The 25446-nt window shown below is 41.9% G+C and overlaps 2 protein-coding genes across 7 annotated transcripts in view; one reads left to right on the top strand and one right to left on the bottom strand.

Annotated features, from left to right (window-relative positions):
- The window catches only part of ZNF410 (zinc finger protein 410), a 37205-nt gene that overhangs the window by 10217 nt on the left and 1542 nt on the right, over positions 1-25446 (top strand). For 2 of the 6 annotated variants that reach the window (XM_007521733.3, XM_016187536.2), the window contains 9 exons: positions 1954-2010; positions 3534-3669; positions 5836-6054; positions 8063-8254; positions 13395-13545; positions 18300-18481; positions 21262-21351; positions 22533-22658; positions 23745-23885. In XM_007521733.3, coding sequence (XP_007521795.1) covers positions 1978-2010; positions 3534-3669; positions 5836-6054; positions 8063-8254; positions 13395-13545; positions 18300-18481; positions 21262-21351; positions 22533-22658; positions 23745-23885 — 1270 coding nt within the window. In that variant the 5' untranslated portion in view covers positions 1954-1977. Of the gene's footprint in view, positions 1-1953; positions 2011-3533; positions 3670-5835; positions 6055-8062; positions 8255-13394; positions 13546-18299; positions 18482-21261; positions 21352-22532; positions 22659-23744; positions 23886-24151; positions 24356-25446 lie in introns of all 6 variants that reach the window. The other 4 variants (XR_009545387.1, XM_016187537.2, XM_060175488.1 and 1 more) reach the window with 4 other exon arrangements.
- The window catches only part of FAM161B (FAM161 centrosomal protein B), a 29454-nt gene continuing 22515 nt past the window's right edge, over positions 18508-25446 (bottom strand). The window contains exon 10 of the mRNA XM_060175487.1: positions 18508-18894. The gene's annotated coding sequence lies outside the window, so the exon portion shown is untranslated. The remainder of the gene's footprint in view (positions 18895-25446) is intronic.

Raw genomic sequence — 25446 nt, 5'->3', positions numbered from 1 at the left:
AAAAAATTAATTTATTTATTTAATTTTATTTTTAAAGAGAACCAAAGAGTTTTGTTTCTTTTTTTTTTAAATATTTATTTATTCCCTTTCGTTGGCCTTGTTTTATTGTTGTTGTTGTTATTGATGTCATTATTGTTGGCTAGGACAGAGAGAAATGGAGAGAGATGGGGAAGACAAGGGGAGAGAAAGACAGAGACCTGCAGACCTGCTTCGCCGCCTGTGAAGGGACTCCCCTGCGGGTGGGGTGTTGTTTTCGCCGGGCTGGCTTCACGGGCGAGTAACAGACGACCAGGGACTCATGGCTGAGCTGTAGGCAGTATCTCTTTATTCATGCAGGACGCAGCACAATCTAAACCGAGCTAAGCTAAACTCAAGGTACCCTAAAACTCACAATGCTGTCTTTATGTATACTTGCCAAGTAGGGTGGAAACAGGATGTGACATAGAGAGGGTGGAGAGAAAAGTGACTGGTGACAATCAGAGTGTGACAAGGAGGGGGCGGAGCAGGCGAGAATCCTATCACTGAACCACCAATGCCCTGGAGGGAGGGTGGTGCTTATTAACAGCGGTTATGTAAATAGAATGCAGTGGTTATGTAAATAGAATAGTGTTAAGCAGGGGGGATTTAAACCAAATGAAACAGAAGGGGTCTCATGCATACCAACAGGACTTGAACCGGGATCCTTACTCCAGTTCTTGCACTTTGTGCCACGTACGCTTAACCAGCTGTGCTACTGCCCGACTCCCCCAATTTTATAGAAGAATTGAGAAAATAAGCTATATACTACTATCATATATATGTTTCCTTTTACTTTTTCTTATGTATATCTTAACACAAGAATGTTAGCAACTATATAACCCTGTACATTACTACAGTTTAATCAACAATCGCCTAATGAGTAGACATGTGAATTTATATGTTGCTTGCTGTTAATAGTATCACAAAAGCTTTGAGCATATAGCCTTTTCCATATTCAAGCTATTTTCTTCATATTTAAAAAAAGTTACTTATTTATTGGATAGAGACAGAGAATTTGAGAGAGGTGGAGGAGATAGGAAGAGAGGAAGATACCTGCATCAGTACCTGGGAAGCTCTCCTACTGCAGGTGGGGACCAAGGGCTTGAACTCTAATCCTTGTACACTAACATGTGCCCTCTACTAGGTGCCACTGACCCAGCCTCCTTCATTCCTTTTTCTTAGAATAGATTATTAAAAGTAGAAAATTTTCAGAGTTTAACTTTTCCAGCTCTGGCTTATGGTGGTGCTGGGGATTAAACCTGAAACCTTTGGTGTCTTAGGCATGAAAGTCTTTTTGTATAACCATTATGCTGTATCTCCCTAGCCCCAATATTTTCACCAGAGCACTGCTCAGCTCTGGCTTATGGTGATTTGGGGGGTTGAACGTGGGACCTTTGCTGCCTCAGGTCTTTTTGCATAACAGTTATACTATCTCCCCAGCCCCAAAAGTTTAACTTTGTAAAAAAAAAAAATTTTATTTTTTTGAGAGGGGAGATAGAGAGGGAAAGAGACAGAGATACCTGCAGCCTTGCTGAAGCTTTCTCTCTGCAGGTGGTGACCAGGGGCTTCAACCTGGGTCCTTGTGCACTATAATGTGTGCGCTTAACCAGGTGCACAACCACCTGACCCCAAATTATAACTGTATTTTATTTTATTTTTTTACTCTGGTGGAATTGTTCTGTTTCAGAACATGTGTTTTGGGTTGAATTCTTTTATTTCCTTATGATTTTTGTGTATGTAAAGAAATACTTTTGTTTACTTAACTATATTTTCCTCTTAATTTTTCTTTCTTTTTTTTCTCCCTATTTTAGACTGTCTTGGTTACCATCCAGCATAGCACCTTACAGGAAAATCTTAGCATTTCCTAGAGTAATATGAACATAGCAGGAAGAAGTCATTGACTCTGAATTAAAATTTGATCTTTCCCCTGAACAGCTACAGAATTTGGAAGCTGAATCAATGTTATCAGATGAGTTAGAATCCAAACCAGAGGTGAGTTTGGTCAGTTTTGTTTTTTTTTTAAATATATTTATTTATTTTCCCCTTTTTTGCCCTTGTTTTATTGTTGTAGTTATTATTGTTGTTGTTATTGATGTTGTCGTTGTTGAATAGGACAGAGAAATGAAGAGAAGATAGGAAGACAGAGAGGGGAAAAGAAAGATAGACGCCTACAGACCTGCTTCACCTACTTTGAAGCAACCCTGCAGGTGGGGAGCCGGGGGCTCAAACCGGGATCCTCACACTGCTGCTTGTGCTTTGCGCCACATGTGTTTAACCTGTTGCGCTACTGCCCAACCCCCTAGTTTTTCTTTTTGATGGGCTATATTTTAAAGTTAATCTTTAGTTCAGGCATTAGAGAACTTTTTCTCTAATGGTCCATGTAGTCAATATTTTGGAACTAACAAGCTATTTAGTTAGTGTAAAATTATTGTATATTGTACATCTAGATAATTAAGATGACAAAATTTGATTTTGGATATATATGTAGTATTTACATATATGTGTATATAATGTGTAAGTATTTATTACCACAAACCATTTTTTATCACTTTTATATAGTCATGAAAATATTTTCTTTCTAAATGTCATTTGGGAATTTAAAACTTGTGGTTCTTTGTTTGCTTTTAGTTTAACTGTTTAATGGAAAGGTAATTGAATTGGAATGAGACTGAGTTTGAAGCTGACACTGTTGCTACCAGTTAGGTGACCTTAGATAAATACTTAATATCTTCAGTTTGATTCTTTAACATACCAATTCAGTCATGCTGAATTATAGTCAGCACACAGAAAAGTGCATTGTAAAATGTGCTTTAAGAGGGTGGGGTGGTGGCACACCAGGTTAAGCGCACATAGTATGAAGTGCAAGGATCCTGGTTCAAGCCCCCGGTTTCCCTGCCTGAATGGGGCAGTCACTTCACAAGTGATGAAGCAGGTCTGCAGGTGTCTGTCTCTCTCCCTCTCTATCATCCCTACCCCACTCAATTTCTCTCTGTCCTAAAAAGTAAAAATATATAAAAAAATTAAGTCAATAAAATGTGCTTTAAAAAAGCAGTTGCATTTTAAAAGTTGTTTATGAGAAAGAAGCTCAGAGCATCACTGTGACCATTTGGCCCTCAGGTTTGCAAAGCACACACTTTATTGACCTCGGCAACTGCATTTTTAGTGATTGCTTTATTTATTTTTATTAGATCTGTTTGGTGTACAGTGATAGAAATTAATTTAAATGTATAATTCAGATTTTCTCTAGAGAGCTTGATAAAATAAGTTTATGACTTTATAGCTAATCTAGTTTTTCTGTGAATATAGATGAAAATAATAAGCAATCAAGACTTAATCCTGTCATCACTTTTAGTAAATTCAGTGGTTTAGATCTATTCCTAGCAACCTGTTTTTTTTTTGTTTGTTTGTTTGTTTTTGTAGACCATTTTCTGGGAGTTGGGAAGCGTAATGATTTACAATATAGTTGTTGACACATGGGTGCAGTTTTTAAATTTTTCCCTTCTCTCTCTTCCCAGCTCCTGGTACAATTTGTTCAGAACACGTCCATCCCACTGGGACAGGGACTAGGAGAATCAGAAGCTAAAGACATTACTTGCTTGTCTCTCCTTCCAGTGACTGAGGCCACAGAATGCAGTCGGTTAATGTTACCAGGTAAAATTAAAATTTACCTCTGGACATTCCAGGCTGGTTTCTGGTTACCCACCTGCAACCAATGTGGGAGGGAAGTGAAACACCTGAGGGCAAAGCAACAGAGCTCCCAGAGGGAAACCCACATCTCAGAAAGACCCAGTGCATGAACTGTAACTCTTCTAAAACAGTTTTCTTTGCCTGGGAGGGAAAAAAGTCTCCATAGATGAACCCTATCTAAGAGTGTACTGTTCTATCATACTGGCGAAATGGGGTAACGATTTTAGTACTGGCAGGTGAAAACTGAAAATTAGGAATCATAAAGAGAAAGCACCATGGGAGTCATACGCACTTCAGTAATTTCAGCCATAGGACCCAGTGTTCACTTGTAGAAAGTGAGGGTGAAAAGAAATTCAAGGTTAATTCAATGTGACTGCTTCTGTAGAAGAAGCTAGAGTAGTAGGGGGAATATTGGTATATAGCTCAGGCATAGAATCTAAGGAAAGAATCAGTGTGTTGTGTGCTCTTAGGAAGCCCAGTGAGGTAGGAATTTTCCCATTGATAATTGGGTCAATGAGACCCTTGTTGACCTTGGCAGAATCTGTTGCATGGGGTGTGGTGGTGGTGGTAGTATGGAAATCCAGGCTGCGAGTGGTCGAGGTCTCAAGGCAAGCTTAGTTGAGGAAGTAACTATATTTTGATCTTCACTGCAGCTTCACGACTTCAAGCAAACCTTTTTCAGATAGAACAAGACAGAAAGAGGGAGAGAGGGAAAACTACCACAGGACTAAGACTCCTTTCAGTGAGACTTAGAGCTTGGTCATGACCAGGAAAAACTGGCACACTGGGTGAGTTATCTTACTGCCCTGTGACTTTTTTTCTTAATGTTTTGGACACTATGGTTATTTATTTATTTATTTATTTATTTATTTATAGGTTTGCATTATTAAGAAATTGATGGTGCTTTATAAGATTATAACAGTGCCCATAGCTACATTTTAAAAAATTATTTAGGGCGGGGCTAGATAGCCTAATGGTTATGCAAAGAGACTCTTGAGCCTGAGGCTCCGAAGTCCCAGGTTCAGTCCTCGGCACCACCATTAAGCCAGAGCTGAGCAGTCTTTGATTTAAAAAAAAAAAAATTAATTTGATAGGACAAAGAGAAACTGAGAGGGGAAGAAGGTACAGGGAGAGAAATAAAGACTTGCACCCCTGCTTCAACACTTGTGAGCCCTGCCTCCTGCTGGTGAGAACCAGGGGCTTAAACCGGGGCCCTTGAGCTTGGTGACACGTAACCTACGTGTCCCACAGCCTGGCCCCTCCCCATAACCACATTTTCAGTCTCTCCTACAAGAAAGAAAAGGACATATGGTAACATGGAAGGTTTTTCTTCCTTCCTTCCTTTCTTTTTTTTTTTTTTTTCCTTTTCCTTTTTTTTTGTTTTTAATTAAACATTTGGGTTAGTTTTATGCTAAGGGGGGGGGGAAACAAGTTACTTAAGCTGCAAACAGTATGTAGTTGGTGAAGAGACTGTAGAAGAGAGGGTGGCAGGTGAAGAAATGGATATAGATGTTAGAAGCTGTAGTCATTCAAAAAACTTCGAAAGAAAAGATGAGACAATGATATTGAGGGAAGTACTTGGAATTTCTTACTCCTTATTATGCGTGAGGCCCTGGTTTGAGCCCCAATTCCACATGGAAGCCGTGGTCACCATGGATAGTGGAGCAGTGCTATGGTGTCTCTTATTTCTCCTGTCTCTCCTCTCAAAAAGAAAAAGGTAGTGAGAAGGAAAGGGAGGGAGGGAGGAAGAGAGAAAGAGAGAGAAGTAAAGGAAAGAAAAAAACTTCGGTTTAGGTCAGCTTTTTAGCGACCTCGTGTACATGCAAAGCCCTAGATTCATTATCCAGGGTACAGAAATTAAAAGATAGTGATTTCTAGCCTCTAAAGGGCAAAGACCTGTAATGTTTAAATGTGATGGTTGGTTATTAGTTATTACCAAGTCATTTGTTGATTGACTCCTATTAGAACTTGTAGTCATCTCTCTTTCTGAGGTAAAAATCTGTATCTGTAAGATGGAGCTGCTGTCTAGTCCTAAAAAGGTGTTAGAAACCAAGGGATACTACATATCAAAATGATAAACTCACTGGAGATTGGTGTTACCTGAAAATGTGGTATTTGTCCATTTATTAGATGAAACTCCAAATCATACTAACTCCTCCAAGGAGGTCCCTTCCTCGGCTGTGTTGAGAAGTCTCCAGGTGAATGTGGGACCAGAAGGAGAGGAGACAAGGGCTCAGACTGTACAGAAGTCCCCAGAGTTTTTGTCCACTCCAGAGTCTCCTAGCTTGTTGCAAGATCTACAGCCAAGTGATAGCACTTCTTTTATTCTTCTTAACCTAACAAGAGCAGGTATTCTTTATCCTTTTCTGAACTCTGCTAATACTAAGAAAAAAGAAAAAAAAAAAAAAAGAGGGGTGAAGTATATTTAACTCAGCCACATTTTAAAATGGAAAAAAGTTTTATTATTATTATTATTGCAGAAAATTAGCATGGGGTGGTGGTCAGTTGAGTGTATACGGGGAGAGGATGAATTTTAGGGTGACTGAAATTTTTTATTTGGAAAATTATGATAGTGCCCTTTATCAGCATAGTGTAGGAATAGCAGGGTTTCAGTTGAATAGTTAATTTCAGATATTCCTGTTGATATTTTTTTATGTGGGGATGACTCTTTTTAGGTATGCCTATTGATATTTTTATTTTAATTTGTTTTTATGTTGATATTTTAGAGGGGCATTCTTAAGAAGCTGTCCTTGAAAATATTAGACAAATGGACTTATCCAGGGAGTTCTGCTAGGAAATAAGTGGTTTTGGTGATTATAAGCATTCAGGAAATGTGTGAAAAATTGAACATAGATTCCTTGAGTTAGGAGTAACTTGAAACATAAACAGAAAAGGTAATTCTGGGACTCTAAGGGTAGAAAAGGCCAGTTAAGAGAGTAACACAGGAACAGGAAGGATCAGCTAGGGAGGGATAGGAACTAAGTGTGGGCAATCAAGAGAGGACAGCACTTTAAAGAATGATAGGTATTAAATCATGCTGTGTCTTAGAGGCTGGGCTGGCATCATAAGGACTGATTACCTTAGAAAGAGAATTACTTTCTAAGTATTGATAGAGTGGATGGCAGATGAGAAGATGGATCTAGAAGTTAGATGTTACACTTATTTTTAAAACTCAACTTGAGAAGAAGAAAAAATGAGAAAATGATAGCGAGGGAAGTACTAGGGATTTTGTATTTTTTTTTTTTTAAATACATATGAGAATGAAGCCTTGGAGGTGGTGCAGTAGCAAGAGCTTTGGACTTAACGAACATGAAGTCCTGCGTTCAGTCCCCAGCATCACACGTGCTAGGGTGATGCTCTAGTCTCTTTCTCTTTCTTAAATATATATTTTAAAAAATATATATTTATTTATTTGTTTTCCCTTTTTGTTGCCCTTGTTTTTATTGTTATAGTTATTATTGTTGTTATTGATGTCATCGTTGTTGGATAGAACAGAGAGAAATGGAGAGAGGAGGGGAAGACAGGGGGAGAGAAAGACAGACACCTGCAGACTTGCTTCACCTTTTGTGAAGCGACTCCCCTGCAGGTGGGGAGCCAGGGGCTCCAACCGGGATCCTTATGCCGGTCCTTGTGCTTTGCGCCACCTGCGCTTAACCCACTGTGCTACCGCCCAACTCCCATAAATATATATTTTAAGCTTTATTTTTCCTTTTGTTGCCCTTGTTTATCTTTGTTATTATTGTTGTTGTCATTGCCATCACTGTTGGATAGAAATCGAGAGAGGAGGGGAAGACAGGGCAACAGAAAGACAGACACCTGCAGACCTGCTTTACTGCCTGTGAAGGGATACCCCCCCCCCCCCGCAGGTGGGGAGGTGGGGGCTCAAACTGGGATCCTCACACCGGTCCTTGCACTTGGTGCCATGTGAGCTTAATCTGCTGTGCCACCGCCCAGCCCCCATAAATATATATATTTTTAAACTGTTTAAAATTTGAAGTGGAAGAGACTTGATTTTGTACAGATTTAAAGGTTGTAAGGCAGGCTATAAGCTGACCAAGAGAGGAGTGATTTCAGATTTTCAGTGATTTCAGGAGTGAGTGGAGATATCAAACATAGGATACTTGCTTGGTGAGGCTTTTCCGAGAGGTTAGAAAAACAACTTTGCCTTGGAAACAGGAAGTAAAACAAGCTTGTAGACTGGCTGTGGAAAGGTAACAGCCCAGTCTTGTATGAAAAAAGAAGTTTTGAGGTGAGAGATAAAATCTGAAGTAGTTGACTCAGTGCAGAGTTCCTGAGCTTGGACCAATGAAAGGATTATTTGATGGCTAACTTTCATATATCCTCTTGTTTCATCCAGGTCTGGGCTCTTCAGCTGAGCACTTACTGTTTGTCCAAGATGAGGCAGAAGATTCAGGGAATGATTTCCTCTCCAGTGAGTGCACAGACAGTGGCATTCCATGGTTCGTCCGGGTTCAGGAGTTGGCTCATGACAGTTTGATAGCTGCTACTCGCGCACAGCTTGCAAAGAATGCAAAAACCAACAGCAATGGTGAGATTCCTGTGGTGTTCTCCAGTATTCTGTCTTTGGTTTTGGTTTTAACCAGAGCCCTGCTCAGTTCTAGCTTATGGTGGTGCGGAGGGTTGAGCCTGGGACTTCAGAGCCTCAGCCCCTCTTTGCATAACCATTATGCTATCTACCCCTACCCTTTTCCAGTATTCTATGCTGACTTTTTTTTTTTTTTTAAGTTGGCTCACTTAAATGCATACCCATACACACACCAAGGCAACAGACACACAGTGAACTTGACATGTTTGGGATCTGGGAGGAAACAGAGTGCCCAATAAAAACTCATGTATATCTGGGAGAACATCCCTCTGCAGTGCAGATAGTGGCCTGGCTGGGAATCAGTGATTTTTTTTTTTTTTTTTTTCCCTCATCAGTACTGTTTTTTTTTTTTTGGTTGTTTGTTTTTTACCAGAGCACTGATCAGTTCTGGTTTATGGTGGTGCAGGGGATTGAACCTGGGACTCCGAAGCCTCAGGCATGACAGTCTGTTTGCATAACCATTATGCTATATCTACCCCCTGCCCATCCTCATCAGTATTGTAACAGGTGCCAGGTGGTGGCACACCTGGTTAAGATAATAATATTGCCCGTCACAGGGACCAAGGTTCAGGCCACTAATCCCCATCTGCAAAGAGAAGCTTCATGAGTAGTGAATCAATGCTGCAGGTATCCTCTCTCTCTCCCATTCCCCTCTCAAGTTATCTCTATCAAATTAATTAAAAAGAAATTATAATGAGGGAGTCGGGATGTAGCGCAGCGGGTTAAGCGCAGGTGGCGCAAAGCACAAGGACCGGCATAAGGTTCCCGGTTCAAACCCCGGCTTCCCACCTGCAGGGGAGTCGCTTCACAGGCGGTGAAGCAGGTCTGCAGGTGTCTATCTTTCTCTCCTCCTCTCTGTCTTCCCCTCCTCTCTCCATTTCTCTCTGTCCTATCCAACAACAATGACAACAACAATAATAATAACTACAACAATAAAACAACAAGGGCAACAAAAGGGAATAAATAAATAAAATAAAAGAAAAGAAAAGAAATTATAATGAGAGGCTGCCTGAGGACCTATTTCACATCAGCTTCACTTCAAGCTAAATTGATGAAGATGTAGAAATATTTAGTTTGTACATAATGCTACAGATATATATCGGAACAGTAAAGACCATGTCAAAATGTTTGCCTACTTTTGTAAATAAAGTTTTTTTTTTTTTTTTTTTGCCTCCAGGGTTATTGCTGGGGCTTGGTGCCTGCACCATGAATCCACTGCTCCTGGAGGCCATTTTTCCCTTTTGTTATCCTGGTTGTTTTATTGTTGTTGTGGTTATTATTATCGTTGTTATTGATGCCATTGTTGTTGGCTAGAACAGAGAAAAATGGAGAGAGGAGGGGAAGACAGAGAAGGGGAGCGAAAGACACCTGCAGACCTGCTTTACCACCTGTGAAGCGATTCCCCTGCTGGTGGGGAGCTGGGGCCTCCAGCCGGGGTCCTTACGCCAGTCCTTGCGCTTTGTGCCATGTGCACTTAACCCACTGCGCTACCGCCCAACCCCCAGGTTTTTTTTTTAATATTGTATTTATTTATTTTGGATAGAGACAAGAGAAATTGAGAGGGGGGAGATAGAGATGGAGAGATAGATAGTAGATAGACAGATAGGGACCTGCAGTATTGCTTCACCAGTCGTGAAGCTTTCCCCCCACAGGTGGGAGCTAGGTGCTTGAACCTAAGTCAGTGCACATTATAACATATGTGCTCTACTGGGTGCACTACCTTCCAGCCCTGTAAATAAAGTTTTATTGAAACCAACATGTATATGGTGGGGGAGATATCATAATGGTTATACAAAAAGATTTTCATATCTAAGGCTCCAAAGTCCCAGGTTCAATCTTCTACAATACCGTAAGTCATAGCTGAGCAGTGCTCTAGTCTCTGCTTCTCTCTCTAACTCTGTCTCTCATTAAAATAAATAAATAAAATATATTTGTAAGCTAGTTTTTAAAGACTTCTGACTTCTGTGACTCAATTGAATCCCCCCTCATGTGGAAGAAAACAAATATCTTAAATTAACAATAAAGAGGGAGTTGGGCGGTAGCGCAGTGGGTTAAGCGCACATGGCACAAAGCACAAGGACCAGCATAAGGATCCGGGTTCGAGCCCCAGCTCCCCACCTGCAGGGGAGTCGCTTCACAGGCAGTGAAGCAGGTCTACAGGTGTCTATCTTTCTCTCCCCCTCTCTGTCTTCCCCTCCTCTCTCCATTTCTCTCTGTCCTATCCAACAACAACAGCAATTACAACTACAACAATAAATAACAAGGGCAACAAAAGGGAAAATAAGCAAATAAATGTTTAAAATTTTTTTTTTAATTAACAATAAAGAAAACACTACTATGAGGATTTAAAAAGAGAACCAGAACATAACTGGCATGCAGTATTGGGGATCAAACTCAGGATTTCACACATACACACACAAAAAAAAAAAATTAAAGAAACACCTATTTTCCTAGTAATTACATATTGTCTGTAGCTGCTCCTGTGTAAAGTCAAGGAGTTGTGACAAAGACTTTGGCCCTCAAAGCCAAAAATGTTTGTCTTCCCCTTTACAACTGCTACATATGCTACTCATTGGTGATTTTCTCCCAGAATCAAAGGCCTACTTACATAACTATAAGGCTAAAGTGTTACAGTGTTCTGTAGTAACTATGGTAAGAGGTCTTGAATTTCTTTGTCTTTTTGGAACTAATTTATCAAATGATCTGTACATAGCCAAAACTGTCATTGGTTGAGGTCATTGTAATCTAATCTTGCTTCTACAAACACTGCTTTAACAAAACTAAAAAAAAGAAAAAAAATTGATGGAACATTCCATTATGTTAGTAATTGTGTAAGAACTACAATACAACTCTGGCAATTTTATCAATGTTCTCCTTCTACACAGTTAAAAGCACACTGCTACTGCAGTCACAGGTTTAAATCTCTGGACTCCCGTGGGATGTCTGTAGACTTCTTACTAATTAACTTTGGAGTTGGTGGGAAATTTCCCTTATATTTTATGCATTTTCACACTGTTTTTATTTCAACCTATGTGCAGATGTTACTTTCTTTAAAAATAAACCTGTTTTTATTTTTAATTGAATGTTTTAAAAAGGTTATTAATATGAACTAGCAGAAGGTCTCTTGGGTTTTATTCTGACCCTTGAACAGTTAGTTTATGACTAGCGTTTGGCGAAGTAAAGCAAGGATATAGGGCAGGAAGAGAATATGATTAATAGAATGAGATTAGGCAGTAGTTTGGGGATAGATTGTGTGTCTTCATTGTGGATGTGATCCTTAACATACATATATACATACATATGTTAGAATAAATAAATACTAATAGAAGGGATAGAAACTGCCTTTTATCACCTGCCAGGTGATACTCCAGGAAAATACTCCAGGGTGTATTATGGGATATGGATAAATGGAACTATATCTTATTTATATGTCTTATTCTTAGCTTGGAAATACATTGTCTGTTCCTAAGGTATGTGTATAAATAATGAAATATAAATTCTGTATAACAGAATAACATGATGTTTTCTCTGTTGATATTCCAGTTATATCTTGAAGAAAATGAAAAGACCACCACTATTTACTCAAATTTGTATAAATTTTTAATTAGCTGAGTACTTTATTACCCCAAGTTTGGTGACCTTGTTTTTTTTTTTTTAATAATTATTTTCCCTTTTGTTGACCTTGTTTTCTTATTGTTGTAGTCATTATTGATGTCATCTTTGTTGGTTGGATAGAACAGAGAGAAATGGAAAGAGGAGGGGAAGACAGAGGGGGGAGAGAAAGACAGACACCTCCAGGCATGCTTCACCACCTGTGAAACGACTTCCCTACAGGTGGGGAGCCGGGGGCTCGAACTGGGATCCTTATGTTCTTGTGCTCTGCGCCACCTACGCTTCACCCATTGCGCTACCGCCCAACTCCTGGTGACCTTGGTTTTATAGTTAAAAAGTAAGGGTTTGTTCCCTGCTTTGCTTCTCTGTATCGCATTTGTGAGATTATCCAGTATTTGTCCTCCTTCTGATTATTTCACTTAGCATGATCCATTCATGTTGTGGCAAGGGGCAAGATCTCATCTTTTCTCAGAAATGAGTAGTATTCTGATATCTAGTTATATTAGACTTAGAGAGAGAGAGAGAGGGAGGGAGGGACAGAGAGACGGAGAGAGAGAGGAGAGAGAGATACACTCACAGCGAACTTCTTAGTTCACTCGTCTGTTAGGCATTCTATCCAATTCCATTCCTGGCTTACTTACCATTTACCTCAATCTATTTTTTCCCCTCAGTCTATTTTTACCAGAGCACTGCTCAGCCCCTGTTTGTGGTTGGAGGTGGGGATTAAAGCTGGAATCTCAGAGCCTCTGGCATAGAAGTGTTTTGCAGAATCATTATGTGGCCACTGACCATTTTCAGTGGCCCTGCAATGAATATAAGCATGCACGTATCTTTTCTTCAAGTAGGCATATAGAAGTAGAATTGTGTTTCTCTTACTTTTTAAATGTAACCACTAATTTTTTCTTTTCTTTTTTACATTCTAAAGTATTTTATAACCGATGGGGGTGGTACAGGAAACTGGAAGATGACTCATTCTCTAGGTTGAAATAAATTGCCAAATTGACTGCAGAAGATAGGAATCTAATAATGGCTACCCGCAGACGAAGTGATTACTGCAGGCCCACAGCTAGACCACAGTGGCTGCTGTTTCTCAAAATACATGTTCTTAAACCTAGAATTTTAATTCATCTTCTGTAGTACCACTCTGCTTCCTATAAACCTGCAATACAAAAAAAAAAAAAAAAAAAAGCTTAACTCTGCTTTTAGATTTAAAACCATTTTGGACATTTCTTACATATGCCAAAAGGACCTGGTATTGTGAAACCACATGGTGGTATTTGGTGGTTCTCTGAAATAAGGTGGTGGGATGTAGGAACACTATCCATTGTTAAAAATGGATAAAAATTAGACAGATGAAGTAGATTATTGATTAATGGTAGCGAGGCATAAGATATAGGGACTTTATTGTTTGAACCAGTGTGTCCGAATGGAGCCAGCCCTTCAGTAGATTTCACATGTGTCTCTGTTACAGCAGAAAATGTCCACCTTGGCTCTGGTGATGGGCAGCCCAAAGACTCGGGGCCCCTCCCTCAAGTGGAAAAGCAGCTCAAGTGTACAGTTGAAGGATGTGACCGGACCTTTGTGAGGCGAGCTCACTTCAAGTACCACCTCAAAACTCATCGGTGAGCAAATCTGAAGTTCTGCATTCAGACCTCAAGAGTATCCACATTGTGGAGGGACTTGTCCTCTCCTCCGTCCCTGGCAAATTGCAAGGGAACCAGCGTTTCCAGCTCACTTATTATTAGGTCTTAAAATTTTCATTCTTTAATATAATACCTCACTCTTGATAATTTTCTGTTTAAGATTTGTTTATTAATGAGAGAACCAAAGCATCATTCTTGCACATATGCTGGAGAATAGAACTTAGGACCCAAATTGAGGGTCCCAATTTTTTTTTAATTATATTTCCTTTATTGGGAGATTAATGTTTTACCTTTGACAGTGAATACAATAGTTTGTACATGCATAACATTTCTGTTTTCCACATAACAATACAACCCCCACTAGGTCCTCTGTCATCCTGTTCCAGGACCTGTACTCTCCCCCACACACCCACCACAGAGTCTTTTACTTTGGTGCAACACACCAGACGGTCCCAGTGTTTTATCCACTGCACCACCACCCAGGCTGCTCGACAGATGCTTTGTCGAACATACCAAATGTCTTAGAGTCAAAACTTTGAGTTCTGAAGTTTTGTCATGAAACATTATTCCTGGGCCAGGAGATAACCCTCCTGGTAGTATGCTCACTCTTGCTTTGGTCTTCCTCACCTGGTCTACACCCCGGGAGATAGCCCTCCTGGTAGTATGCTCACCCTCGCTTTGGTCTTCCTCACCTGAGTCTACACCCCGGGAGATAGCCCTCCTGGTAGTATGCTCACCCTCGCTTTGGTCTTCCTCACCTGGTCTACACCCCGGGAGATAGCCCTCCTGGTAGTATGCTCACCCTCGCTTTGGTCTTCCTCACCTGGTCTACACCCCGGGAGATAGCCCTCCTGGTAGTATGCTCACCCTCGCTTTGGTCTTCCTCACCTGGTCTACACCCCAGGAGATAGCCCTCCTGGTAGTATGCTCACCCTCGCTTTGGTCTTCCTCACCTGAGTCTACACCCTGGGAGATAGCCCTCCTGGTAGTATGCTCACCCTCGCTTTGGTCTTCCTCACCTGGGTCTACACCCCGGGAGATAGCCCTCCTGGTAGTATGCTCACCCTCGCTTTGGTCTTCCTCACCTGGGTCTACACCCCGGGAGATAGCCCTCCTGGTAGTATGCTCACCCTCGCTTTGGTCTTCCTCACCTGGTCTGCACCCCAGGAGATAGCCTTCCTGGTAGTATGCTCACCCTCGCTTTGGTCTTCCTCACCTGGGTCTGCACCCCGGGAGATAGCCCTCCTGGTAGTATGCTCACCCTCGCTTTGGTCTTCCTCACCTGGGTCTACACCCCGGGAGATAACCCTCCTGGTAGTATACTCACCCTCGCTTTGGTCTTCCTCACCTGGTCTGCACCCCGGGAGATAGCCCTCCTGGTAGTATGCTCACCCTCGCTTTGGTCTTCCTCACCTGGGTCTGCACCCCGGGAGATAGCCCTCCTGGTAGTATGCTCACCCTCGCTTTGGTCTTCCTCACCTGGGTCTACACCCCGGGAGATAGCCCTCCTGGTAGTATGCTCACCCTCGCTTTGGTCTTCCTCACCTGGTCTGCACCCCGGGAGATAGCCCTCCTGGTAGTATGCTCACCCTCGCTTTGGTCTTCCTCACCTGGGTCTGCACCCCGGGAGATAGCCCTCCTGGTAGTATGCTCACCCTCGCTTTGGTCTTCCTCACCTGGGTCTGCACCCCGGGAGATAGCCCTCCTGGTAGTATGCTCACCCTCGCTTTGGTCTTCCTCACCTGGGTCTGCACCCCGGAGATAGCCCTCCTGGTCGTATGCTCACTCTCGCTTTGGTCTTCCTCACCTGGGTCTGCACCCCGGGAGATAGCCCTCCTGGTCGTATGCTCACCCTCGCTTTGGTCTTCCTCACCTGGGTCTGCACCCCGGGAGATAGCCCTCCTGGTAGTATGCTCACCCTCGCTTTGGTCTTCCTCACCTGGGTCTGCACCCCGGGAGATAGCCCTCCTGGTAGTATGCTCACCCTCGCTTTGGTCTTCCCCACCTGGGTCTACACCCCGGGAGATAGCCCTCCTGGTAGTATGCTCACCCTCGCTTTGGTCTTCCCCACCTGGGTCTACACCCCGGGAGATAGCCCTCCTGGTAGTATGCTCACTCTCGCTTTGGTCTTCCTCACCTGGGTCTGCACCCCGGGAGATAGCCCTCCTGGTAGTATGCTCACCCTCGCTTTGGTCTTCCCCACATGGGAAGTCACGAGTGGTAGTGCAGTGCATGGCATCTTTGTTCTCTGTCCGTGTCTTTTCCCACCTTCTCAAAGAAAAAAAAAGTGAAAGATAGAAAATTAAAGGCCAGGGAAGCCACTTAGTGGTGTTATGCATGTTGGAAGCCGTGAGTTCTCATACTCTCTTCCCTTAACCCCCCCCTTAAAAATGCATATACTTTTATTTTACTGAGGGGTTAGTCGTTTACACTAGTCTTTTTTCTCCTCACCACTCCTGTCACCAAAAGTCTGTGTCCCCATCTCCACCGCTGTAGATAACCACTATAGTTTTCTCCAGTCTTAGAGACAGGTTGGCTTTTTTTTTTTTCTTTTCCACATTCATATGTTCACTTCTTTTTATTCCACATGAGTAAATCCACTCTGTACTTGTCCTTTATCTCCTGACTTTACTAAGCATCATCTCCAGTTGCACCCACTTTGTCCCAAAGGACACAATGTCATCTTTCTTTTTAGTTTCCAAGATTTTGCTATTGTGAATAAAGCCACTATGAACATGGGGGTGCACATATCCCTTGCAGTCAGTGTTCTTATGCTTAGCAGTGGAATTGCTGGAGCATAAGGTGTCTCCATTTGTATTTGTTTAAGGACGCTCCACACTGCTCTCCATAGTGGCTGCGCCGGTTTGCACGCCCACCAGCAGTGTAGCAGAGTTCTTTTCTCTTCACCTCCTCTCTAACACTTACCTTCCCTTGTTTAATTGATGGAGCCCATTCTCACAGGTGTGGGGTGCAGTTTCTATGTGGTTTTAATTTGCATTTCTCTAATGATGTGAATTGGAGCATTTTTTGCATATGTCTGTAGGCCATGTGCATCTCTTCTTTTTTTATGATTTTTTTTTAGATTTATTTATTTCCCTTTTTGTTGTCCTTGTTTTTTATTGTTGTTGTAGTTGTTATTGTTATTGATTGATTGTTGTTGTTAGGACAGAGAGAAATGGACAGAGGAGGGGAAGACGGGGAGAGAAAGCTAGACACTTGCAGACCTGTTTCATCACCTGCAGACCTGCTTCACCACCTGTGAAGCGACTCCCCTGCAGGTGGGGAGCTGGGGGCTCGAACCGGGATCCTTACACTGGTCCTTAGGCTTCACGCCACCTGCACTTAACCCGCTGTGCTATTGCCCGACTCCCCATGTGTATCTCTTCTTTAGAGAAAGGTCCACTTATATCTGCCCACTTTTTTATTAGGCTGTTCTTTTTCTTTTTGTTAAACTGGATGCGTTCTTTATAGATGTTTGATATCAGCTGCTTGTCTAAAGTGTAGTGTGCAAATGTCTTCTCCCATTTGCTGGGTTTCCTGTTTACCCTTAATGGAATTTTCTTTTGATGTGTAGAAGCTTTTCAATTTGATATAGCTCCATTTGTTCATTCTTAATTTTGTTGCCCTTGTTCATGGGATGGAGTCTTCAAATACATCTTTAATGTTAAGGTCTTGAAATGTTTCACCATGTATTCTTCTGTGTATTTTGTAGTTTCGGGTCTAATATCCAGACCTTTGATTCATTTTGAGTTAATTTTGGTGCATGGTGTTAGGTAGTGGTCTAGTTTCATTTTTCTACATGTGCTGTCCAATTCACCCAACACCATTTTTTTTTTTATGTTTTATTTTTTATTGAGAAGTTAATGGTTTATACCATAGTTGTTGGTACATGGGTACACTTTTTAAAAATTTTTTTATTTCTTTATTTGTTGGATAGAGACAGCCAGAAATAAAGAGGGAGGGGGTGATAGAAGGAGAGAGACAGAGAGACACCTGCAGCCCTGCTTCACCACTCGTAAAGCTTTCCCCTTGCAAGTGGGGACCGGGGGCTTGAACCCAGGTCCTTGCGCATTGTAATACATGCGCTCATCCAGGTGCGCCACCACCCGGCCCCTCCAACACCATTTGTTAGAGACTTTCTTTCCTCTGTTGGGCAGTATGGGGCCCTTTATCATGTATAATGTGCCTATACATGTGTGGGTTTAGTTCTGGGCTCTCTATCCAGTTCCATGGGTCCATATGTCCATTTTTGTTCCAATACCACACTGTTTTAATTGCTATTGTTTTAATATAAACTGGTTAGGAACTGTGATGCCTCCATTTCTCCTCAGGAATTCTGCTATTTGTGATTTTATTACCAGAGCACTGCTCAGCTCTGGCTTACGGTGGTGCAGGGGACTGAAGCTGGGACTTTGAAGCCTCAGGCAGGAGTCTCTTTGCATGACCATTATGCTGCCTCCTCCACTCCACTTTCTTTTAGTTCCACACGAATTTTTTAAAACCTCTCTCTCTCCCTCTCCCTCTCCCCCCCCCCATATATATATGTTTAGGATTTGAGATGTAGAATCAGAACAGCTGTAGTTTCAACAGCTTCAGGCGACTGCTGTGTCCATGTGTGTGTATACCATCTGCTTTGACAATCTGTGGGAACTTTGATAACTGTTCTCTTTAGCAAAGAGTATTTTCAGGCATTATTGTTTATTTGATTTTTATTTACTTTTATTTTTTTGTAGAAATGACCGCTCTTTCATCTGCCCTACAGAAGGTTGTGGGAAAAGCTTCTATGTGCTCCAGAGGCTGAAGGTGCACATGAGGACCCACAATGGGGAGAAGCCCTTTATGTGCCCTGAGCCCAGCTGTGGAAAGCAGTTCACCACAGCTGGAAACCTAAAGAATCACCTGCGCATCCACACAGGTGTGTGTGACCCCAACACCCCCTGCCCCCCAGCAATCTGTCCGGCTCGGTGCTTGCTTTCCTCCTCGCAGGAAGGCTTATCAGGTAGAAATCAAAATGAAAGTTTAGGACCGTTGCTAAGATGGCAAAAAAAAATTTTTTTCATGCTACATGACACTTTTCAGTTAGTTAAATTTATTGAGCTTTCACCTGTGTGTAAAGAACACCCAGTTTGACTTCTGCCTCTAGGAACCTAAATTGTGGGAAAGGCTTTGACCTGAGGTGGCGAAGGGGTGGCTGGTACATCATCCAGTAGAACACACGTTACCTGGGCTCAACCCCCGGTCCCTTCCTGTGTGTGTGTGTAGGGTGGAGGGTAGGGCGATTCACAAGCAGTGGAGCGGGGCTGAATCTCTCTCCTCTCTGCTGCTTACCTGTATCAGAAAGAAAAAAGACCTTGGATACTAATCATAGGATTATGTAGGTACAAAATAAATCTTTTGAATTATCTTTGAAAATTACACAGCTGCAGTTTGGAAGAGTTATGTTTATCATCTATGATTATTATTTTCAGATAAAAGAGTGAAAAAGATGACAGCACTGAAGCTTTCTGCAGTGCCCAGGCGGCTGGGCTCAAACCTGGGTGGTGCGCGTGGCAAAGCAACATACTGTCCAAATGAACTAGTTCACCAGCCCTACTATTAATATGATTGTTATTATTATTTTAATATATGTGCTGTCAAAATGAGCACGTTACATTAAGTCAAACCGTACAAAGCATGTAGTCGGCACTAAACTGTGGTAGGGAAGGGAGTCCAAAAGCCAAGCTTTGTGAGCCGGGGAGCTGAGTGGCTGCGTTTGCGCACAGGGTCGGCATGCCTCGACCCCGTCAGTACCCACCAGTGCCCCGTGCCGGGATTGAGCAGCCTCCTGGTGTCTGTCGCTCTTAAAAAATAAACCCCTCTGTTCCTTGTCTGAGGTCCTGGCAATAAGTAAATAAATGAATAAATCCTTAAAATAGAAAAATAGAGGGTGTGGGAAGACAGCATCATGGCTATGCAGAAGTACTTTGGTGAAAGCCTGAGGCGGCAGAGGTGCAGGTTGAGGCCCCAGCAGCACAGCAGAACCCAGAGCTGAATGCTGTTGTGGTAAGAACAGTGGGTGGGGAAGTAACTCAACTGTTAGAGCAAACTAGATACTTTGACCCGGGCACTGTGTGTACCAGAGTGGTGCTCTGACTGGTCTCTTTTAAGACCTCAAAACATGAGTAACAGCATGGAGAAATTACTCTGTGTCAAAAATGTGTTTTTATTTATTTTTTTAAACTTTATTCATTTTTTTTCCCTTTTGTTGCTCTTGTTAATCGTCATTATTGTTGTTACTGCTATTGTTGTTGTTGGATTGGACAGAGAGAAATGGAGAGAGGAGGGGAAGATAGAGAGGGGGAGAGAAAGACACCTGCAGACCTGCGTCACTGCCTGTGAAGTTACCCCCCTCCCCCCGCAGGTGGGGAGCCAGGGGCTCAAACCGGGATCCTGATGCTGGTCCTTGTGCTTTGCGTCACGTGCGCTTAACCCACTGAGCCACCGCCCAGCTCCCATAAGTGTGTTTTTATTAAAGGAGCAAAATAAAGAAATTATTGACTCTTAGTATAAAAGTGAGTGAGTCACATCCCACGTCCACTGGCCCAGCATTCAGCAGGTCTCTTGTTAGAGCTTAATCACTCAACTCAGATCAGTATCTTTTTTTTTTTCAAATATTTTAATTATTTTTATTTATCTGATAGAGACAGCCAGAAATTGAGAGGGAAGGGGGTGATAGGGAGAGAGACACGCACAGCACTGCTTCACCACTCGTGAAGCTTTCCCTGCAGGTGGGGGTTGGGGGCTCGAACCTGGGTCCTTGTGCACTGTGACATGCTTAGCCAGGTGCGACTCTTCTTCCCCACTTTCTTTATCTCTTCTTTGTTCCTTTTTGCATTGCCAAAGTAGTAGCAAGTATGAGTAAAGGGTAACTAAAAAGTGAACCCCAAGTACAAGCCACATTTGTGCCAGGCATGTCCCTATGACTAAGAGAGCATCATGAATGAAAGAACAAAAAAAATCAGTCTCATGGACTAGTAAGGAAAAAAGTAATAGAGTTCACCTTGTCTTATTGTTGAAGTTAAATAACCTCTAAATCCTTGTGTTGCTTGTTACCTTATGATATTTGATAGCAGCGCACAGCTTTTTTTAAAAATATTTTTTATTTTATTTTAATGAGAGGAAATACTGAGGGGGAGAGGGAGAGGGAGAAGAGAAGAAGAGGAGAGGAGAGAGAGGCCTCGACCAAGCAGAGCGCTGCTCGGTTCTGGTGCTGGAGACTGAGTCTGGGACCTCAGAGCATCAATCAGGAAAGTCTCTCTGCATAATCACTAAGATAGCAGTATTTCCAGAGTTCCTTTTTTTTTTTTTTTTTAATTCCACCAACATAACAAATCTACCACTCCTGGTTTTTATCCCCCCCCCCTTTTATTTCTGTAGAGACCAAGAAAAACCAGTAAGGGAAGGGGAGATAGAGAAGGAACACACAGCACTACTTCATTGCTTGTCAAGCTTCCCCTCTGCAAATGGGGACCTAGGGCTGAGCCTAGTCCTTGCACATGAGAGGTGACACCTGCTAGATAGCCCAGCTGGAATTATATTGCATATTCAAGAAATCAGATTAAGTCAATAGAAGCAAAATAAGGTTAAGTGAGAAAAGATAATAATTGAGTCAACAAATCAGAAGACTGAGTCTTGATCTCATTATCTGTCTTCCAGGAGAAAAACCTTTTCTTTGTGAAACCCAAGGATGTGGCCGTTCCTTTGCTGAGTATTCAAGTCTCCGAAAACATTTGGTGGTTCACTCAGGTACTGGCCCCTATGCCATTCATAAAAAAGAGTCCAGGGGGTTGGGTGGTGGCACAGTGGGTTAAGCGCACATGGCGCAAAGCGCAAGGACCGGCGGAAGGATCCCGGTTCAAGCTCCTGGCTCCCCACCTGCAGGGGAGTCGCTTCACAAGCAGTGAAGCAGGTCTGCAGGTGTCTGTCTTTCTCTCCCCCTCTCTGTCTTCCCCTCCTGTCTCCATTTCTCTCTGTCCTATCCAACAAAAATGACATCAACAATAATGATAATAACCACAACAGTGGTAAAACAACCAGGATAACAAAAGGGGAAAAAATGGCCTTTAGGAGCAATGGATTTGTGGTGCAGGCACTTCTTCTAGCGTTTGCCCGGTGCAGGCACTGAGCCCTGGCAATAACTCTGAAGGCAAAAAATAAATAAAAAAGAGTCCCAAAAGACAATTCACAATGTAGGATGTGTGCCTTGCCATACACATGGCCAGGGTCAAGCCCTGGCACCACACAGGAGTGCCATGGTGCTGGGGAAAGCTCTGGTGTTGTGGTAGCTCTTCCTCTTTCTGTTTCTAAGTGAAAAAAATCAACCATACACACGTCCTTGGCTTTGCAAAAATTAAAAAAAAAAAAATCTAAAAGACTGTCCCTTCTCCTCATGACACTGCCATATGTCGTAAGGGAACCTAATATTTCCGGCTAAGCCACTGATCTTTATTCATTTTTCCCCCCACCAGAGCACTGCTCAGCTCTGGCTTCTGGTGGTATTGGGGACTGAACCTGGGAATGTTGGTGCCTCAAGCATGGAAAGTGTTTTTGCATAGCTATGAAGCTTTTTCCCCAGCCCCCCCCAGTATTACATTGAATCTTTTTGTATCTACCTATATCTACACTTAATTTTTTTTAATGTCACAGACCTGTTGCACAGCAGAGTTAGTGGAGTCATAAGGAGTATTTCATGTTCTGGATTTGTTAGTTATTTTAATCTTTTTTTTTTCCACACAAGTATATACCTTAAAAGCCACCCATTGAGGGTGTGGGTGGTGGTGTGCCCAGTTAAGCACACACATTAGTGCATCAGGACTGGGTTCAAGCCATCCCCTCCACCACCATCTAGGTGTTGGATTCATTCTGTTGCTATGAGAAATGTACTTTGTCTTCTTGGTTTCCCTGTCTTGACGTGGATTCTGTTTTAGGAGAGAAGCCTCACCAGTGTCAAGTCTGTGGGAAGACCTTCTCTCAGAGTGGAAGTAGGAACGTGCATGTGAGAAAGCATCATTTGCAGATGGGAGCAGCCGGGAATCAAAAGCAGGAACAGACTGGTAAGAAGAGGGGGTAGTGAAGGGCTGGCTAGATCTCTTCTGGGTTCAAAAAACCAGCTAACGGGCCTGTTTATCTGGAAACTTCCCAATTTTATTTTCCTTGTATAGCTTTGAGATCTGCAAGTGTCTAAAGCATATATTTTTATTACTTGTCCATATCTCCCTCTAAACAAAAGACTTTGAGATTATTTGAAAATAAAATTCCAGAATCTGTAGGTTTTGGGTTTTGTATTATTTTGATTGCCACTAGGGGCAGCCATTCCCCCACCCCACCCCCTTTATTTGGTAGGATAGAGAAAAATTGAGAGCAGAGGGAAAGATAGACATCTGCAGTACTTGCTTAACAACTCGTGAAGTTTCGCCTCTGTGGGTGGGGAACAGAGGCTCAAATATGTTAAGGTGTGTGCTTAACCAAGTGTACCATAGCCCGACTCCCCAGAATTTGTTGCTTTAAAAGCTCCCATAATTATGCATGTATGAGGCCTAGGGTTTAATCCTTGACACTCAGGGGAAGAAAAAGAGCTAAGGAGATAGCATAGTGGTTTTGTAAAAAGACCCGTATGCCTCAGGCTGAGATCCTAGGTTGAATCACCAGCATTACCACAAAGGAGAGCTAAGCAGTGCTCTTATTGTGGGGGGTAAGAAGGAGAAAAAAAGAGAGAGAAGCTCCAGTAAGGGAGTCTAATAGTAACTTGTTGCTGATCCACTATAATGAAGATTTTATAAGATAATATTAGTCATGACTCCCTTTTTTTTTTTTTTACTCTAACTTAAATTAATAACTTCTGTTATTCCTTTTCCATGTCTTTCCTTAATTATTTCATTCTATAATAAAGATTCCTATAAATCCATCCACCGTATTTTATATGCTAATTACTCAGATGTTTATCATAAACAAGGATATTTATCTGTGAGGTTAACCCTTTCTATGCTTATTTTTTACTTCCCAAAAGTAAGTGAAATGGGAGATAGTATCCGAGATAAAGATTAACTTCTAGCTCTGAAAAAAAAATTCCAGTGAAGTAAAATAAGCACCAGGCACAGCCTTGATTGTTGTATGTCTCTCACATCCTATTCCCTGTGCAGCTGAGCCACTAATGGGCAGTAGTTTGCTGGAAGAAGCTTCAGTAACCAGTAAAAACCTGGTGTCTATGAATTCCCAGCCCAGCCTTGGTGGAGAGTCTCTGAATCTAGCAAATACCAATTCTATCCTAGGAGTAGATGATGGTAAGACTTTCAGCTCTCCTTTATTTGGGGGAAAATGTCACTAGGGACTAGGTGGGGTTGTCTCCAAAGTAGAAGTTAAAAAATTAATTCATTTCTTACATGTAGCTGTGACACAATTGAGTAATATTTGTGTTGTCTATGGGATGGATATTTGACTCTATACAGATATTTTTTTCTCCTTACAAAGATGTAACAAAAGAAAAAAAATTAAGGGTTATCCATAATCTAGCTTCCTAGCCCAACTATTTCTATCTTTCCTATTGCAGTTATGGAAGAACTTAACTTTTAAACATTTAAACAGAACATAACCAGGTTTTACAGAGGAGATATAAAGCAATTTCTCTATACCTTCAAAAGCCATATCTTCTGGAGAAAAGAAAGGGCTCTCTAGGACACAGTTGCTCCTCTCTCGTATAGAAATTTCACCCAAGTTACACAGGCCAGGCCCTCTTCTCTGAAAAACTTAACAGGTGAGGTCAGCATGCATTTATTCAGTGCCTACCGCGTGCCTGGCACCGTGGGAAAGATAAAAGTAGAAGACAAGGACCTTAAGATCTAGTTGCCAAGTCAGAATTTCTATATGGGAAACAACTGTAAATATCAGCGAATGTTAAAGTATACAATGAAGTCTGAAAGAGCAGCATATGCTAGAAAACCCCTTTAAGAAACTTAGTTTGAGGGCTAAGTGGTTTGTGTAAAAACTATTTCTAGAAGATTTTCAGTGATCCCAATGACAAACATTTAGTAAGTCTGAGATCTGTTTTAGTTACTTATGTCCTACTCTGTTATTTTGGGGTATAAGTAATCCTATTTGTTTAACATACATAGAGAATCTACAAGACTTAGTCTTTCCACACTCCACTTTCTCTGTTTCCTGAATGATACCAGTAGATAACTGAAAGGATGAACACAGAAATTGTATGAAGTTAGCTTGCCTTTCTTTTCATTTAAAATTTTTTTTTAATATTCTTTTGTTGCTCTTGTTTTTTATTGTTATAGTAGTTATTATTGTTGCTGTTAGTGATGTTGTCGTTGTTAGATAGGACAGAGAGAAACGGAGAGAGGAGGGAAAGACAGAGGGGGAGACAAAGATAGACACCTGCAGACCTGCTTCACCACCTATGAAGCAACCTCCCTGCAGGTGGGGAGCCAGAGGCTCAAACCAGGATCCTTACGCCGGTCCTTGCACTTCGCAAGCTTGCCTGCTTTAAGGAAGAAAGAAAGCCTCAAGGGAGGAAGGGACACTGAGTAGGACCTTCGGAGCCAGGTTTACCTTGCCTTGTGAATATTTGTATCATAGGCTCCTGCTTTAAAATTTCATCCTAGTTTCCTGATTTGTCTTCTGAGCAGCTTTTGTGTTATACACAATTTTTAACCCAACTAATACTGTTCAAACCATCTCATTCTAAATTAATAGGTTGAAAATGTGATCTTTTATTTTACATAGACTGTTTTCTTTCTATCCCCAATTTATATTAATTTTCAAATTCAGTCATAATGATGGTCAGGCAGGAATTAAATGTGAAAAAAAAATCAGGAATGTGGGAGTGTTTGAGAGAAC

This window comes from Erinaceus europaeus, chromosome 16 (genome assembly GCF_950295315.1).
Source record: "Erinaceus europaeus chromosome 16, mEriEur2.1, whole genome shotgun sequence".
Taxonomy (NCBI): domain Eukaryota; kingdom Metazoa; phylum Chordata; class Mammalia; order Eulipotyphla; family Erinaceidae; genus Erinaceus; species Erinaceus europaeus.
Note: the sequence above shows the minus strand (reverse complement) of the source record. Positions and strands in the feature narration are given on the sequence as shown.